The following is a 17,754-nucleotide window of genomic DNA, read 5'->3' as shown; positions in this document are numbered from 1 at the left end:
CAAACATGTTTAAACGACCGATAAAGGTTCCATAGGTACCGGCGGTTCTATCAGGCCAAAAACAAAACTTAGTTTGTGTCATCACTGGCACGTCACTTCTTGGTATGATGGGCCATTCCCTTTCCGGTTATGATTCTCTATTTTGTTTTCTGCAAATGTTAAAGTGTTTCGGGAAATGTAAAAGTGTTTCGGCACTTTAACATTTGCCGAAACAAAATAGAGAATCATTACCGGAAAGGAATGGCCCCATCATACCAGAAGTGACGTGCCGCGATGTTGATTGACACAAACTTAAGTTTGGTTTTGGCTGATAGACCGCCCGCTCCTTTATGACCTTTTATGCGTCGTTAAACATGTTTTGGTCCCGTACGGTTTGCTCATCGCGATCATACTTTTTCGGTGCCGCAAGAGATACGTTCTCGTGCACACCAAGAAAGTTACAGGTCGCCAAGTAGGGAAGTGGAGCTTGCTGTTTACACACCGCCTTCGCTGTGTTGACCTATCATAGACGGCTAAAAGAGCGACTACAGGCTGCCTTACACCACACACACACACACACACACACAACACACACACACACACACACACACACACACGACACACAACACACACACACACACACCACACACCAACACCACACCAACACACACCACACACAACCCACAACACACACCACACACACACCACACACAACACAACACAACACACACACACACACACACACACACACACACACACACACAACACACACACACACCACACACACACACCACACGGATGTCCAGCTCACAGGACGGTGTTATGGTAGAAACAATGGCATTTGTTTTCAGAAGATATTGATACTGTCGTCTGCTTCCGTACTGCGGGTCAACTCAATCGGGCCCTTTACGGTAATCGCCGAGAAGCCGGCACTGACGCTAGTAGCACAAGAGTAAATAATGGCATGTTTCTGCTATTTGCATACAAATGTTTTACCATAAAGTTCCTAATAAAACTACACTGTTGACGGTACCAACAATAAAAGTGCTTATTGAGCCTCGCCAGATGGGGCTGCTGAGCCCCCCTCAGCACCCGCACTTAACCCTTCCCGCATCCTTCGCGATTTCTCGCTGTCTCAGCAGCAAGCAGGAAACCACACAGGTTAAGCCAGCTCACTACTGTCAGCTCCTCGCAGCAGCGAGCCCAGTGGCGGCCCGAGCTGGACCAATCAGAGCACAACTGGCCTCACAGGCGTGCAGAGGGGGCTGGCCAGGGAGCTACAACAAGGCGTTTAGCGACAGAGAGTGAAATTTCCACCGTGCCAATACACATACCTATGAGATTATGCTGGATGGAGAACAAATGTGAGTTGCCCGAAAATCGCCCACGATGTAAATCTATTCTAGCTAGACCTCGACAAGTGCGAATTATGATCAGTAGAAATGGGCCATGTCATTTGGGCGACCTTAAGAACTTATGCGTAAAACATATTTTTATCGCCAGATATAGCCTCAAAAACATGCCCATTTATTTTATTCTTGTACTAGCCCGTCAGCCCTGCCGCTTTCTCGGGGTCGATTACCTTAAAGGCGCCACACTGAATCTCGCACTCACAATTAAGCAGGCCTGCTGATTTGACCAAGCCAAACGCGCAGAGGACGGGCCTTGAGTTAACTGCAGGTTCCACATGGCACTCCGACAGCACTGGACCGACTACTTTGACATTGAGCCGATTAAGATGTAAACACAGGTTTATTTAATTTTGGGCAACACACACATATACGGGCTAACCGGACAGTATTGGAGGTTGGCCGATATGTGCTCGTAAAATGACTGCTTCAGGCTATTTGAAACAATGCTCGTGGTCTGGACATTACACAAAACCAGAGCGCCGCAAACTGAGCCAGCACAAACACACACGTCGATCGCGCCTCTGTGGACCGAACATCTCTGTCACACAACGCCGTAATAGAGGGAATAATCGGGCAGCTTCTTTGGGTGTAGGAGGTGTGGTTGTGCTGCTGTGGCTGTGTGTGTGTGCTGTGTGTGCTGTGTCGTGCCTGTGTGGTGTGTGTGATGCTGGTGTGTGTGTGTGTGTGTGTTGTGTGTGTTTGTGTGTGTGTGTGGCTGTGTGTGCCTGTGCCTGTGTTGTGTGGTGTGTGGTGTTGTGTGTTGTAGAGGTGTGCCTGTGGAGTGTGTCGCGTGGCTATAACGAAGCAGCAGCCTGTAGCTCGCTCTGTTAGCATGTCTAATGAAGCGTCAACACAGCCCGAAGGCCGATGCCTGCCCTAAAATGCGCCACAGCTCCACTTCTACCTTGCGCGAATCCTGTAACTTTCTCTGTTGGTGGACGAGCAACGGTATCTCTGCGCACGAGAAAAGTATATCGTGATGAGCCAAACCATATCAATTGGCCCCCAGGTGTTCCACAGGACGCCCGGACAAAAATGTTAACGACGTAAAAGGTCCATAGGTACCCGGCGGTCTATCAGCCAAAACAAACTTAAGGTTTTTGTCAATCCACTGGCACGTCGCTGTCTGGTCTATGATGGACATTCCCTTTCCGGCTTTGATTTCTCAGTTTGCTCATTGTTAAAGTGTTTTGGCCGAAATGTTAAAAAGTGTTCGAACTTAACCCGTAGAGACAAATTTGTCTCTAGCTTTGCTATAAGTGTTTGCCCATCTCCGTTAATTTGTTTTTGCGTTAATGTTAAATCGTATTTTCTTTGGTAAAGTGTTTTTGCTAATGTAATGTTTTTTTATAAAATTAATTTTGTTTTATTAAAATGTAAATTTGTCTCAAGCTTTGTTAAAGTGTTTACACTTTTGTAATTGTCGATTGCCACCTCTCAGCCACCCGAAGTGTTTAAGATATCAAATGAAAGTATTCATAAAAATGAATTGAAAAAAATTGAAGCAGGTGCAAGTGGAATGATATATCTTACCTCCCCTTAATACATTTTTTTGAAACAAGTATGGGCTACTTGGCCATTTGTGTTACCTAAATAAGCTAACATACAAGCTATGTGTAACTTGGTGTTTTTCTGTCAATTTGAAACCAAAGGAACAAGACATGTTAACAACATGGGTGAGTGCTTGTAGTGCTGCTATGCGCCGGGGCCGGCCGTAGCACTGCGTGTTATAGATGTTTCGCCTAGGGCGCATATCTTGGGGAGGCGCTGCGGCTGCCAGTTCTTGGAGGGAAAAAACATTTGTGACCGTTGGTCCTCACCCTAATTTTTGCTTTGATGTAACAATTATTCAATAATTAATGTATTAGTAACACCCTTTAAACCCCGGTTACACATTTTGATTGCCCTGTACGTATGGGCGCTGTAAGTGATGAAAGTGGGGAATGTTGGCTTTATCTGGCGGCCCGCGGCTCACAGCCAAAATGGCGAGTGAGCGAGGGAGAGAGGAAGGGCGCACCGGTACCGGTGTTGTGTCAAATGATGCACCCCCGTCGCAATGCACCCCCTGGCCTGCCGTAAAAAGCACCCCCCAAAATAAAAATGTTTCTATTAATCTCACCCTCAAGCACTTGATGTAAAAATAAACAATACATTGTAAAGCACAAGTACAAGCACAAGTATACAGACAGGACGTCACAATTAAATAAAAACATATATTAAATAAAAAATGTACTGAAAAATAAGTGACGAATGAATGCAAAATCCAGGATTCGACAACCCAACCATCAAAAAGACAACATAGTATAGCGGACTATATGTTAAAATGCACAATCCCGTGTCAAGGGGTGCATTTCATGACGGGGGTGCATAATTTGACACAACACCGGCGCTGTTGTTATTAGAATCTGGTGCTAGCTGCTCTAACAGATATAAGAAGAAGATGTTTCTACAATAATGTGGAGGGAGAGTCCTCTCCAGTCAGACTGAGCTAAAATCTCGCCTAGGGCTGCACATTTTCTAGAGCCGGCCCTGGCTATGCGGTCTACTTGTTGTGGCGGAAGGTTATCCCGCACTGGTATGTTGGCAAGCACAGTAGAGTTTACATAAAGTGTTTTGTTTATCTTTTTCCGTTATTATCATTCCACTACTGCACCCATGAGATACATCTCGTGCACATTCAGGCACACGCATCTCGTAGTATATTTTATTACCTTTTTTTTTTTTTTACAACACTGTCTGTCATTACGGAAATGATAGGTGGAAAATATTAAGCTCTGCAGCAGTCATTAGGCCTTTAAAGTGACAGCCTTTGAAAACAATCATCTGCGTCACATAACGTCCGGCTGTGTGTCTGCAGTACATGCCGATGGCCTAAAGTTGAGTTTACATTAACGCACTAATACTCTGGAACAACAAGAAGTTAAATCAATGATAACTTACCATTGCGAATCCGGACAAAAGAGCAGAAGTGCGACTCGTGGCTTTTAACTTTGCTCGACTCAAGTACAGTTTTCTCCATGACAGAGCCTGCAAGGAGTGCTCGTTCAAACTCATTCCGAAAAGTTACTGTCCCGATGAACTTTTACAAATTAAAGATATCAACCGAAGTGATTTACTGGATGGAAGTCGATGAAGTACACCGACGAAAAGCACACGCTGGGAATTTGCTTCAGATGAGGTAAAACATATAATAAACACTAGATAGTACAGAAAGCTATCAAACTATTTCAAAACTTTCCTCCAACAGCTGACCGACTGTCAGGGTATATCAGGAAACACAAGATACCCACAAACCATTGCGGTTGTCCGCCTCCTTGCGCCAGAAATTCATAATGGAGCTCTTGTTTGGTCTTTTTCTTTAAGATAACATCTTTTTGTATCATAAACCCATCCGCTCATCTGCTTTTCTGCATATGTTAGTGGCATGTGTTTTTCTTTCCCTTTTTCACTCATTATTCATTTCATAAAACATGGACACATTAACAGCATGCTGCATGTGTATACAAAGCTATGAAAGCCTATTTCCGCCATAGACTGTACAGTGCGATGAAAAACAGATCTTCAAAAAAAGTATTTATGGCGTCATTTTCGCCTGGGACATGTCACCACCACTTTTTGAAACTGACAATTGTGGCCCCATTACTTTTTAAAAGTTTAACTTACAAATGTTCTGAAAAATAGTTTATAGTAGTGTTCATAAATAAATGTAATAATTTAAAGAACACTGGTTTAGTGTCAAGATGTGCAATTTGGACATGTTAGTAAACTTTAATAGAAAATGTTTTAAAAAAAACGTTTCCCTTACTCTACTGACTGAAGTAAATGTTGCCTTCTTGCTTTATTTTCTTGTCAAAGAGTAGAAGAATGCAGTTTACATGAAACAGGAAATATTTGTCCCCATTTCCAAACAAAATTGTTATTGTTGCAAAAAAAAAAATGTAATAGAGGAAGAGCTTGTGTCTTTGATTCAGAAGGTGGTGAGTTCAATCCCAGCCATGCAGTTATCCTGTTGATTTGTATTGTGCTGCTTGTTACATTTGTGCGTGTTCTCACATAGTATCGTGGAGAAGAGCTTCAAATCTGAGGTCTCAAACCCTTACACTCCTGTTGCTGAGTTTTAGGTAGTAGCTAAACCTTTAATAGTAACACCATTTTTGAAGCTAATAAACATTTATATCTGGCTATTGAGGCCTCTGAATCGTGCCAAACTCAATCAAAGTTCATTTGTAAGTGAAAATATTTGTACATTCATTTATTTAAATGTTTTCTTGTATTTATTTATTTGTGTATTTATTTCCACATTTATTTATTCCTGTATTTATTTCTACATTTATTTTTTTTCAGGTTTTTTTCACATTTATTTATTCTTGTACTTATGTATTCATTCATGTTTTTTTACTTGTGTCATGTTCTGTCCTCCATACCTTCAAATTCACATCACAGCAAGACCTATAGTACGGGTTTCAACATTTTAAAACACATTGGTGGTCCGGTGGTCCAGAGGTCTATGCGTTGGATTATCATGCAGGTGCTCATGGTTCAACACCCAGGAGAAGGACATATTTTGTCTTCTGCTATGCTGGTGTTAAATCTGGAGAAAAGGTCCCAACACTTTTTCGAACAAAGTGACGCCCATTTCAGCTATAGCTTACTTTTGGCAAAAGCTTTAGTCTCTGGCTCCTTCAACAATGGAGCAGATACAAAATAAATTAAATACATTAAAAAGTTCAAGAAAAAGTGCAAATAATTCTTTTTTATGTGAATACAACACTTACTCGATATTAGTTTTTTCAAAAATAATAATCAAAAAAGTAATTTAACCTAGTAGGCTATTTCAAAAACGATGACTTGGTTTCTAAAAATAAGTAAAAAACGTTTCAATTGTATTACATTGTATCTCACAATAGTGACTTATTTGTGTTGTGATGCTGCTGCAGCACAGGAGAAAGTTTAAATAATCCGTCACTTGTGTTTGTGAGGATTTTTGCAGTGTTGAGTTCACACATCTGACCAATGTGGAATGAATAGAGGGTATAGCATAGGAGCCCTCCACCACCTGAGGGCAGCAAGCACAACACATCAGTAAATGACTCATAGCCTAAATCCATTATTAAAAAAGAGTGTCACAGTCCTAATGCATCATACTCTATTTGCTTAAGTAGATCTTCAATCTGTTTGCAGTACACCTGCTGTTGAATAAAAACATATATAAACTATATTAATGTCCATTGGTAATAAAAAAAAACTAAACTTTGTAAAAAGAAAACACAACAAATTGTGAATGAATGATAAATAGTTTAATGCAATAAAAACAGCATTCATTGGCATGTAGCAGCATATCCTTATTTCTGAGAGACAAATAAAATGTGTCGAGTTATATAACCTAGGTAAAATAATACAAAACCAGTGCAGAGAACTTCCCTGGTGTTGGATCAGTAGCATACATTACTCAATTCACAGTAAAATCAAAATACACAGTCAAATAATGCCAAATATATATGCCAATATCTGATATTGCATAAATTTGTCCACCACTTCATGCTACCACTGGATGATGCCAAAGAGAGACGTTTATCTATATATATATTATGGCCTCACATGATTATTATATCACCATCTTTATATCATACAGTCTAAGCCATGTGGTGTTTGTATGGAGCTCTACCCAACACTGGATCTAATATAAAGCAATATTTGTAGGTGAAATGGCCAGCTTTCCCTTTTAATTAATGTAAGACATCAGATCAACATGGCCAGTAGTAATGTAAACGTTTAATACATAAATAGTCCCTCAAATAAGGGGAAACTAAATGTATTGGGCAGATTAACCAAATGATCATATACAATCATATTTGCTAGCAAATGTTGAACAATAAAACGATGTTGACACTTACAATCTGATATCTTTAATCAGGTTGTGCTGATTATATGAGGTTAATTACTCTACCTGTCAAAAACCATTGCATTGTTTGGTCATTAAGCTACAACATTTAGGAAATTGTAATCATCATTACTAACACCAAACCTATAATACATAATGGTAAATAAACTATTTCGAATGCCTTATTTTTACCTGTATAGCTAGACTCACACATCCCGCAAAAAACAGTAGAAGCGAAGACGGAGGTGTGTGGGAGTGAATCATCTTGTGTTGCCTGCTGATCTCCATTTCCTGTTGCATTGATGCTGCTGTCACGTCGCTCGTTTATCATCATTGCGAGATGCCATGCAGCGTCAAAATATGCATATCTTACTTATATTGATTTATAATCACTATTTTACATTCCCAACATGTGTTCAATCACTTTAGTCTGCCTTCTAATTTTCGACTGCCTGTTTTTCGCCAACCAGAATGCTGTTAGCTAAGTAGGAAGTCGGTGTTCCCCACGTTTCCCATGGTTCCTGAACGCAGCACAGTGAACATTGCTAGCAGCTGCCTGTTTGAGGGAGGGGTGAATGAGTTGAGCTGCAGGAAGCTTGTTCAGCCATGTTAGTTTTCTCTAGTGTTCACAAACGATGAGAGAGAGGAGCCATGGCCTTGTCACTGAGCGGAGACGATGAGGAATATGATTCAGAGTCTGAGCAGGTCAGAGCTCCCACATTTCATTATGTCACCTCCGTTTGTATACGTGTGTGTTTTTGTCAAAACGTGCGGTGAGAGAGAAAGGTTTTTGCGAGTGGAAATGTGTTTTCTTCTGTGGCTTCAGGTTACCCGCTGTTTTCCTCAGTATCGAGTTGAAATGTGTCCTTTTTATAACCTTTCTACAGTCATACTGTTTAATACTCAGTTAATGTTATGTAAACATGGTTAAATAGAGTCGGGCTGCTTATTGGGATTGATACCCTGTCTGTCCACACATACACACACACACAGCGTGTCCTCTCCTCCTTGGACAACATATATCACGTTAGCCATAACTGACCCATTTTGTACTGACCACCTCTTAATACAGAGTTTCATCCTCTTATGTTATACACGTGTGGACAAAATCTTCCATCTATCTGAAAAGCCTTACATGTACACGCTGTGATTTACACAATGTACTCTAATCCCACATGTCCGGTTAGTGAAAAAAAATGCATACTTGTGATTGATTTCCTCACACTTCCTAAAGTTACCCCTCTCACTCTGTGCCTTTAAGAAGGCTTTATGCTCAATGTTGTCTAGCAGAGGCGGGGGGGATGGGGTGAGGGAACAATGAAGGGGCTCTGCTACTTCTGTTGTGGTTCCCAAACTGGGGTCCAGTGACCCCTCAAACCCCTGGCTGGAATAATGGTTTGACTTAAACTGTTGTTGTTTTTTAGGCCACTTGTCTTGCACCAGGAAGAGGAAAATACAGCACTGGAGTTTTTTAAATCAGATATTACACTCTGTTTTCTGAGGTTCTTTAGGAGAAAGTTTTTATTTGTAGGCCTGTCATAACAACTACTTTTGTTGCAGGATATATTGCCACAGATATAGTATCGATAAACAGAATTACTGGCATTTTAAGACTATCTATGACAATTATAATAACATAATAAAGCAAGTACACTCTTTCACATAGCATCAACTTTTATTTCTTATATATTTACACATCCTATTGAGAGAATACATAATATCCTATATAAATAAAGCATGGATAATTCATACAACACAACTAAAACAATACATGTAATGCACTCTGCTGGCTCTGTTACAGAAACATGCACTTAAACAATATTAAATAGATGGCACATGGGGGAATAGGGAGCAACACTGCGGTCTTATAATGAAAGGGGAAACCCTGGTGTTTATTCTGGCATCATGTGCTTTTAAATATTGCTGACATTTTTAGGGTAAACAAAATCAAACTTAAAAACAACAGCCAATGATGAGGTCAGCAAAAATAAATGAGAATATTCAATTGTATTGTACGATAATGTTATTATTGCGACATGCCTATTCATTTGTGGTAGGAAGTGTGTGTGTAATTTGGCCATGAATGCTTTCTAACAGTGATATTGCACAAGTCTCCATTAGACACTTGGCCTTCACAACGGAGCAGAAATATGAGAGGTGCTGACATAAGAGCCAGGTCCTGCTGCTTACACAATGTTTACACATACAGCACCCAATAACAGCTCTTCAGAGGCGGTGGTTTGCCCTCTTCGGACATGGTGTTGAAGAAAGCCACACTCACTTTTTCTTTTGTTTTGAGGACAACCAATAGATGAGCCTTGTGACTGATTTCCTCTGAAATCCATGCTGAAGCTGAGTCACAAAACCACGCTCACACAAGAATACAAGCCATGTTTTTTCTTCCCACACTTCAGGAAGCAATCCCAAATTCCTGACACATTACTGCACAGAGTTACAGTAAAGACGAGGTCAGCTGATAGTTGCTTTGGCAGCCGTGCTCTGCAAAGTGCACAGATTTGTTTTGAGCTTTATGCTACATATTTATTTTAATTAGAGCAAGTTGGTTGTGTGAGATCTGCAGAGACTGGAGCATTTGTTGTGCTCAAAACCTTCCATCAAGAGCTGCAACTAACAATACTTTTTTTAATGGCAAATATATGAGAGCTTCATCGGCAAGGTATTTCTTGTTTTTGGTCTATAACATGAAAATGGTGAAGAATGTTGATCAGTGTCTACAAACACCCAAGATGACAACCTCAAAATATATTCAGTTCAATGTCAGAGAGGAGTTAAGAAATCAGAAAATACTAACATTTAAAAAGCTGGAGATGAGAGGTTTTTTTTACAATTATGAAATGATACATCTTTGCATCTCCTTTAACATTGTCATTGAAATGGCTTTCTTTAGAGGCTGACTTAAGAAATGATATAAAGCCGTTGTGTCAGACAAGGTCAGGAACATAATATAGCAGCAGAACAACAAAAAAAACATTGTGTGATGTTGACAGTCGCCCTGCAGCTGCAGCCACTCCTCTGATGCTTCCCTCCCATATTTCCACAGGAGTCGGATACATTCATGGCAACATGCCAGGAGAGATCATTCAATCAAAACATACCATTTAAAAGAATCTCATGATAAGATTCCAAAAGAAATATCATGTAAAAGTAAAAATACAAAAGCATCCACGTCCAGGTGATTTATAGTAAGTTCGAAACAGAGGAGCATTTAAAAGATAGAAAATGAGTGTCAGTGCCTTTCATGATGGTCCCATGAACATGTATTCAATTACTACGCGTGAGGTTACAAGCGTCAAGCTCTTGTTCAGACAAAGAATATAATACAGAGATGCATCTTCGAACATATATTCAAAGTATATCTGTAAAGCGTCTTTGAGCACCTGTAAAAGCACTAACAAAATAAATCTATTATTATTATTATATACTTCAACTCATTTATTTAAACACAAACAACCAGGTAAACACAATCACTTATAGATGTAGTATAAAGTAAATGTAATTTGTATAAATCCCTGTATACCCTTTACTGTCATATCCTCTGATTTATTTTCCTGCACCTTCTGCAGTATGCTCTGTTGCATTACTGTATTAACAAATGTCGTTATTGTTTTACGTTTCTAATAACTGTATATGTAACTGTAGGGTACATTTGAACTGTGTTCAGCTTTATTGTTGTTGTGATTAGCTGTATGTGTATTTCTGATTACATTGAAGGCAACAATGTATCAATACATTACGTTTCATGTTGTAGATGCTTTTGTCCAAACCACCTGCAATACCTGCATCTGACCTTGAGGTTGAAAAGTAACAGCAAGACTCTTGCATTTACTTTAAAGGTGCCCTATTGTGCTTTTTTGGAGTTTTCCCTTTGCTATAGTGTTATTTAGGTTTTTGTGCATGTAAATAGTCTGCAGAGGCTAAAATCCGTCTCTCCCACACTCCCCCCTAGCGCTCCAACACAAACCTTTAAAAGTGAATACAGAAATGAGAATGGTTTATTTTTCTGCTTGTTGTTTCCTTGTATGTGTGCACACTTCATTCTCTTGTCTCTTCCTAATATCTCTCTGAAAGCATTAGTGTAAAATGTCGTTAGACCGAGTGTTTTGTTTTATTTCCATCTTGTTTGACCTGTTTGACCTGATATCACTCTCGCATTAACAATAAATAATGGTGTGCTGAAATGCAGTGTTGGTAATAAGTGATTAAATCCTGCAGTAAAGCCTCCCGCTGAGAGCTTATTTTTATCATCTCTTGCAGTCGTCTTTTCAAACAGATTGCCCCCAGCAAGGCAAACGTGTTGCCTAGGTAACCTCTCCTGCTAGAACAAGACTCGCTGTTATGGTCTGCGATTTGTCTTATTTTCATAGTCCTGCCATGGCAACAGGGAAGAGTCTAAAAATAAAATGTGAGAAATGCACAAACGAGATATTATGAGCAGAGATCTGAAGCTGAGTGCAGAGCGGTTTAATCACCACGCTACCCTTTTATTTCATTTCTTTCACTCCCATGAGTCACACTCAGCAGTGTGCATGTTTGCAATTTACCAGAGAGGTCGGAGCTGTTGGAGAGGAGCACTTTGATTATATAAAAGGATGGTTAGGATCGTATAACCTGTAACAATCAATTCATTTAATGTAACCATCTCTCAAAGAAAGGGCTGGAACAATTTATTGAGTCAATTAACAGAAAAGTCCTCCTGCTTTTCAAATGTAAAGACTTTCCGCCAATCTCTTATTTATATCATTTTTTAATTCAAGACTACCTGGAAAAAAAAAGTGAATTTAATGTGGTTTCCCTGTGCTCTGCAAAATTGTGATTGTGGCTGTTCTTCACATTTCTTTTGTGGCATTTTATAAAATAAACAATGAATTAACTGTGAAGAAAGTGATGTCCTTTGTCTGATGTCTTGTACAAAAGCACAATAAGAAAATGTAACCAACAGAGCGGTAGGGAACGAAAGTCCTTTTTAAGTTCTACAGATATAATTGACCTCACCTTAATGCTGGCATATCTGCCTGATGTGAAGTTAACCTGTTTACTGTACTCTAACAATACTGTTATTATCAAACATGGGCAAGAACAATGAATTATATCTAAAGCATGAACAAACAGTATATTGTGTGAGTGCAACATATCAGGATACACTTTGATATGTGTCCTGATGCTCAGCTTCAGCAGGTCACGACAGAGAAGCTGAATAATATCCAGCATCATTATCTTTTTTTAATGTTTTTCTTTTGCTTAAAGACTCATGACATCTTTGTGTGTCCTTCAGCTAACTTTCTTCTCTTCCTCTTCCAGCAGCGGGCGGCCAACCGGCCGAAGCCGAAGGTTGGGACGTCGGCGGCGGCCATCAAGCTGCCGTCCAATCGCAGCTCGTCGGGAGCGAGACGCAGGAGGACGCGATGCCGGAAGTGCGAGGCGTGCGTCCGGACCGAGTGTGGAGAGTGTCACTTCTGCAAAGACATGAAGAAGTTCGGAGGGCCGGGGCGCATGAAGCAGTCCTGCATCATGAGGCAGTGCATTGCAGTGAGTGGCACACTTACAAGGGAGGGCTTTGACATTTCATTGGTAGTTTTAGAAAGCTTTGACAAATGTTTTCCACAAATACAAGCTGTGACTCAGACAAATAGCTATGTGCTCTGTTTCTCTTCTAAAAAGTCACGATAATATCATTTTGGTTTAATTAAATCGTAATTATTCCTGCAAAGAGTTGTAAGGTATTGCTAATAACTGTGAAATTATAAAATGTTAAGATTGATATCATGTTCATTAAACACATGTGATAATATCATACAAATAATCATAATTTCCGTTTTTCTTTTTTCACTATTGTAGAGTTATGGTTACAGATTCTCTCCACTTCCCTACACTAATATTTTTAGTATAATAATTTTGCCAATAGAGAGAACTGTCAAAAGACAAAGTTAAAGACTGATGTCATTATTATTAATTATTTGTAAATGTCCTATAGATTTCGCAATAATATTGTTATGATGCATTCATTGGCCACATGCATCTAGTAGTGAGGATCTGACATCATGGCGGCCCTCTTCCTACATGTTCTTGATGTTTTCCTCTCTTCACACAGCCGGTGCTGCCTCACACGGCGGTGTGTGTGGTGTGTAAGGAGGCCGGGAAAGAGGACACACTGGAGGAAGAGGAGGAAAAGTTCAACTTCATGCTGATGGAGTGCTCCATCTGCAACGAGATCGTCCATCCCAACTGCCTGAAGGTAAACGAAAGGAGAGCAGCGCTGGGAGCAGGTTGTTGAGCAACACCGCCTTTAGTCCAGTCATCACCGTGTGATCCATTTCAGTTTGAAGTAGTGTGCCAGGAATGCCAGGTCATTGTAGAGTAATGTGTGTGACTCAGACGTATGGACTTTAGTCACTGAAGTTAATTGGAAGCGTCGTTGTTTATGTAACACACTCATCATCATTATGGGGTTTACAAGCCGACATCATTGTGTTTGAGGATTTGACTCCCGCCACATGTTTAGGAACACAAGCGATCGGATTTGCTGAGTGTAGGTTGTAGGGCTGCACGATTTTGGGAAAAAATCTAATTGCGATTTTTCTGACAAATATTGCGATTGCGATTCGAATTGCGATATTTGTTTTTAAGCGACCCAACGTAAGTTTATTGTAAAATGCGGCCATATCTCCGGCTAGGAAGGTCGTATCAACGTGCTCCCGTCTCTAGCACCCCCGCAGCCCGAGCTACGAGTGAAAGAACTAACATGAAACTTCCGTTGGGTTACTTTAAAGTCAAGCTTCAGTTTAAGATTCACCCTGTAATAGAAACATGTGATGGAGCATTACTAACCTGACTCAGATGGTTTGTTTCACCAAACCATCTAGGAAAGCTCCATTGGAAGCCATTTGGTAAGGGCAGGCACTTTCAAAATCTGTCACAATCTGTCTATCACCTTCTATCATGGGCCACTTCTGATTGGTTAACAATGGCTGGTACATGTGGAGCACAGCACTTCAGATTGAAAAAAAAAGAAATTGCAAAAAGAAAAATAGAAAAAATATATATATATAATTGAAAAAAAATCGCAGGCTTTGCGATTTGATAATTGCATCATTTAAAATCGCGATTTCGATTTAAAATCGATTAATCGTTCAGCCCTATCTCATACCAACAATTGAATGTGTAATAAAGAAAATAGGACATGTTGCATTATCCTAATTATAACTCATTATTTGTAAAGGTTTTCTTGCTCTAGGAAAAGGTGAAGTGTTTCCTCCTGTTGTGTTACATAGGCAGATGTGAAGGGTCAGTGTTTGGACATGTCATTATGTGGCGTCTCTCCAGCTGCTCTGATCTGTCCGCTCTGTTGCTGTTTGCAGGTTCCTCCTGGCAGCTTCTGTGGAAACTCTCGGTGTTGTTTTAGTGTTTCTGTGTGGCAGCAGGGTGGAGGGTGAGATCCTTAAAATGATCCCTCTGTGAGCTCTGGTGTGATCCCAGTGTCTCTGACAAGGGGGAGTCGCATGTTAACTGGGTCACAGAAACTCATAGTGTATGTGGAATGAAAAGCAGGCTGTTTTCCTAAAAAATATATATATTTATAATGTAGGAGATATCTTTTTAGATTTTTTTTAATTCATGTTCATTAGGGTTGGGGATCATTGCGGTTTTGACATAAATAAATACTTTTTTCTGATTTCTTACTTTGAAGAAACGGCCCTTTTTAGTAGGGTTGCAATTAATCATTATGTTTTATAGCAGAGGTATCAGGAATGAGGTTTGAATCTGATTTCTCAGGATGTACCAGCAGCAGTGATAACTAGATTTGCAGTGTCAGAAAAAATATCATAATCATTTAGAAAATGAAGAGACTTCTAATTCTCCACGTACCAAAAGGGTTGGAGAGCAATTTGTTCAAGATGTAGATTGAAGGTCTCTGATTAGACTTGGATGGAGCAGAACCAAAATGTGTGTAAGATCGAAATGAATGATTAATTTAATAACACAATACCACAAGTAGTTGATCAGTGAGAATGACAGATTGAAAATAGTGATAAATGACAATTAAGGTGTCTTCTTCCAACTACTTGTTTTGCCCAATGATATTCACAATATTTTTATTTCATTAAAAAATCCTCAAATTTGAGGAACAAGAAACTGTTTTACAATCGTGCTTGATTACATTTTTTTATTGATGGATAGAAAATGTGTTGCCTATTTTCTGACCAGTTCAGCGCTCTGCTCCTGCAGTTGTTGGTTATCGAGTTATATGAACAGTAAAGAAGTGAGCCGTATGATATCATTAGACCTTGTGGTTCATTACAGTTGCACTGGATTATGTCTTTGATCTTCTTTTTGAGAAGTAAACATGTTTTTGGGATTGTGTCACTTTACACCCCTCTTTTTATGAGCCGCAGTTTCAAAGCTTTTCCATATTTTGCGAGCTGGATTTCGTTCTTCAAAGAGAATAATTTCTGGGTCACGCTTGCCGACTTTGAGACATTGTGAGCGTTGAATGAAACCCAAACAGGTCCATGTTTCTTGTTTTGAGGTCACTCAGTTCCCCCCGCAGCTTAAAAATGTTTTCCTTCCTCAGACACGACGACCTGAAGGAGATGTTGGACAGCAACAAAGACTCGCTGAAGCTGGAGGCGATGAAGCGCATCGTGGCTGTGAGTATACATAGCGTTTACTTAGGGAATTCTCCACGGCCCGCTAAGTTATGAGAAAACAAACGCCATATGTACGAGTCAACGTGCATCATTTAAAAATCATTCAGACAAACACACGAAGCTTGTTCTGTGTATCAAACTTGATTTTATACATTTGAAGGATAAGACTGCTTTAATAGGAGATTAAAATACCGTGGTCAGAGAAATGCGCAGTCAGCTGTTAAATATTCATAACTCATAATCTGAAGCTCCACACCCATTTCCTCATTCATCATCTCTGCAGGACAGGGACGATAACAAGGGAAGGAAAAGCCTGCTAGAATAAAATATAAAAACAATTATTTTGCAAATGAATGAAAAAGGTCACCTTGTAAATCCTCACTGCTGCGTTTTTCTTGCTCTTCTCTGCAGATGATCGCACGTGGAAAAAATGCATCTGATCTCTTCCCTGCTGTGGTGAAAAATGTGGCCTGTAAAAACATTGAGGTTTGTAAAAAAGGCTTTAATGTATTTGTTGTTTTTCTTCGGCTTGTGTTGTTTTTATCTGGTAGAGAAGTTGCTTTCCGCATCGCTTCCTCTTGCTTGTAATTTAAGAATCGTCTTATCACATTTTTCAAAGCCCTGTGGGTTTTGGATTTATCTCACCTCAACCAAAATGGCTATTTCCATCCTCTCCTTTTTCTGAAGTTGTTATCACTTTGCTTCATATTTTTATCTTAGTTTGAACTAATCTACATCATTTGGATTAAAACAGTCCGTTTGTTTCCGCAGGTGAAGAAGCTGGTGTATGTTTACTTGGTGCGTTACGCAGAGGAGCAGCAGGACCTCGCTCTGCTCTCCATCTCCACCTTCCAGAGGGGGTTAAAGGTACAGCAGCTTTCATACGAGACAAACACTTCAACACTTCAACACAAAGAAAACTAATTGGGTTGAACTGTTATGATGTAAATCAGAAAGTATAGGTGTCCTGTATGTTTGATTTCTAGCAGTACCGCTTTGGATCAGACTGAAACATCTCAACAAATACAGTATACAACATATTGCCATCAAATTGTGTACAGACATTCATGCTTTCCAAAATATCAGTCTAACTGAAATGAGTGATCCCTGATGGTTGATGTGCACCACCATGAGGTTGAAATTTAAGCGTAATATCTTATTTACAATTCATTCAAATATTTTCAAAAATGTGCAACAGATGTTCAAGTTCCCTGAAGGATCAATTAGAAATAACTGATCCCTTAACTTTTCATTTAGTGCCATCATCAGGATTCACATTTGATCTGGTCAAATATGTTGTTTAATGACCAAATACATTTCTCAAATGTTAGCATGCTAACAAAATGCTAACAACATGCTAAGAACATTCGGTACCACTTTACAATAAGACTACCCTTAAAAAGGGTTTACGAATAGTTTGTAGTTAATTTATTAATTAGGTTGTGAACACTTTATAAATCCTTAATAAGCTTTTATAAGACATGAGATAAACAGGGCGACTGTGACCGGTTGCTTGCCAAATAGTGAGCCCACATGTTACCAACAGATACCAAGGATGCTGGCTGATGAAGAAGAGGAAGTAAGCTAGGTAGCCAATATAAGACTTAGCAGTACAGATAAATGTGGGCTCACTATTTGGCAAGATGACTAAGCCTTATATTGGCTACCTAGCGTACTTCGTCTCCTTCATCAGCCAGCATCCTTGGTATCTGTTGTTCACTGAGTTGATTCTCGCTTCTTTGAGACGCGTGCACTCCACTAGCACTACCTCCCCCCCTCCGTTGACATTCGCGATAGAGGGCTTCATACTCCACTA

General features: G+C 39.8%; 2 protein-coding genes and 1 long non-coding RNA gene across 3 annotated transcripts in view; 2 read left to right on the top strand and 1 right to left on the bottom strand.

Annotated features, from left to right (window-relative positions):
* Positions 1 to 4,680, bottom strand: part of LOC104940903 (calcium release-activated calcium channel protein 1-like) — an 8,446-nt gene extending 3,766 nt beyond the window's left edge. Inside the window, exon 1 of the mRNA XM_010765916.1 lies at positions 4,332 to 4,680. Coding sequence (XP_010764218.1) covers positions 4,332 to 4,445 — 114 coding nt within the window. The 5' untranslated portion in view covers positions 4,446 to 4,680. The remainder of the gene's footprint in view (positions 1 to 4,331) is intronic.
* Positions 4,681 to 7,836: 3,156 nt separating this feature from the next.
* The window catches only part of kdm2ba (lysine (K)-specific demethylase 2Ba), a 21,937-nt gene continuing 12,019 nt past the window's right edge, over positions 7,837 to 17,754 (top strand). Inside the window, exons 1-7 of the mRNA XM_010765922.1 lie at positions 7,837 to 7,977; positions 12,592 to 12,819; positions 13,382 to 13,556; positions 14,767 to 14,818; positions 15,863 to 15,938; positions 16,350 to 16,424; positions 16,710 to 16,805. Coding sequence (XP_010764224.1) covers positions 7,924 to 7,977; positions 12,592 to 12,819; positions 13,382 to 13,556; positions 14,767 to 14,818; positions 15,863 to 15,938; positions 16,350 to 16,424; positions 16,710 to 16,805 — 756 coding nt within the window. The 5' untranslated portion in view covers positions 7,837 to 7,923. The remainder of the gene's footprint in view (positions 7,978 to 12,591; positions 12,820 to 13,381; positions 13,557 to 14,766; positions 14,819 to 15,862; positions 15,939 to 16,349; positions 16,425 to 16,709; positions 16,806 to 17,754) is intronic.
* LOC104940900 (uncharacterized) lies at positions 15,865 to 16,800 on the top strand. Its single transcript, XR_797838.1, has 3 exons — positions 15,865 to 15,938; positions 16,350 to 16,424; positions 16,710 to 16,800. It is a non-coding gene; the product is annotated as an uncharacterized lncRNA (long non-coding RNA).

The sequence above is a fragment of the Notothenia coriiceps genome, unplaced genomic scaffold (assembly GCF_000735185.1).
Source record: "Notothenia coriiceps isolate Sejong01 unplaced genomic scaffold, NC01 NC01_scaffold00002825, whole genome shotgun sequence".
In the NCBI taxonomy this organism is placed as follows: domain Eukaryota; kingdom Metazoa; phylum Chordata; class Actinopteri; order Perciformes; family Nototheniidae; genus Notothenia; species Notothenia coriiceps.
The sequence above is the reverse complement of the archived record's forward strand: the minus strand, read 5'-3'. Positions and strand labels throughout refer to the sequence as shown.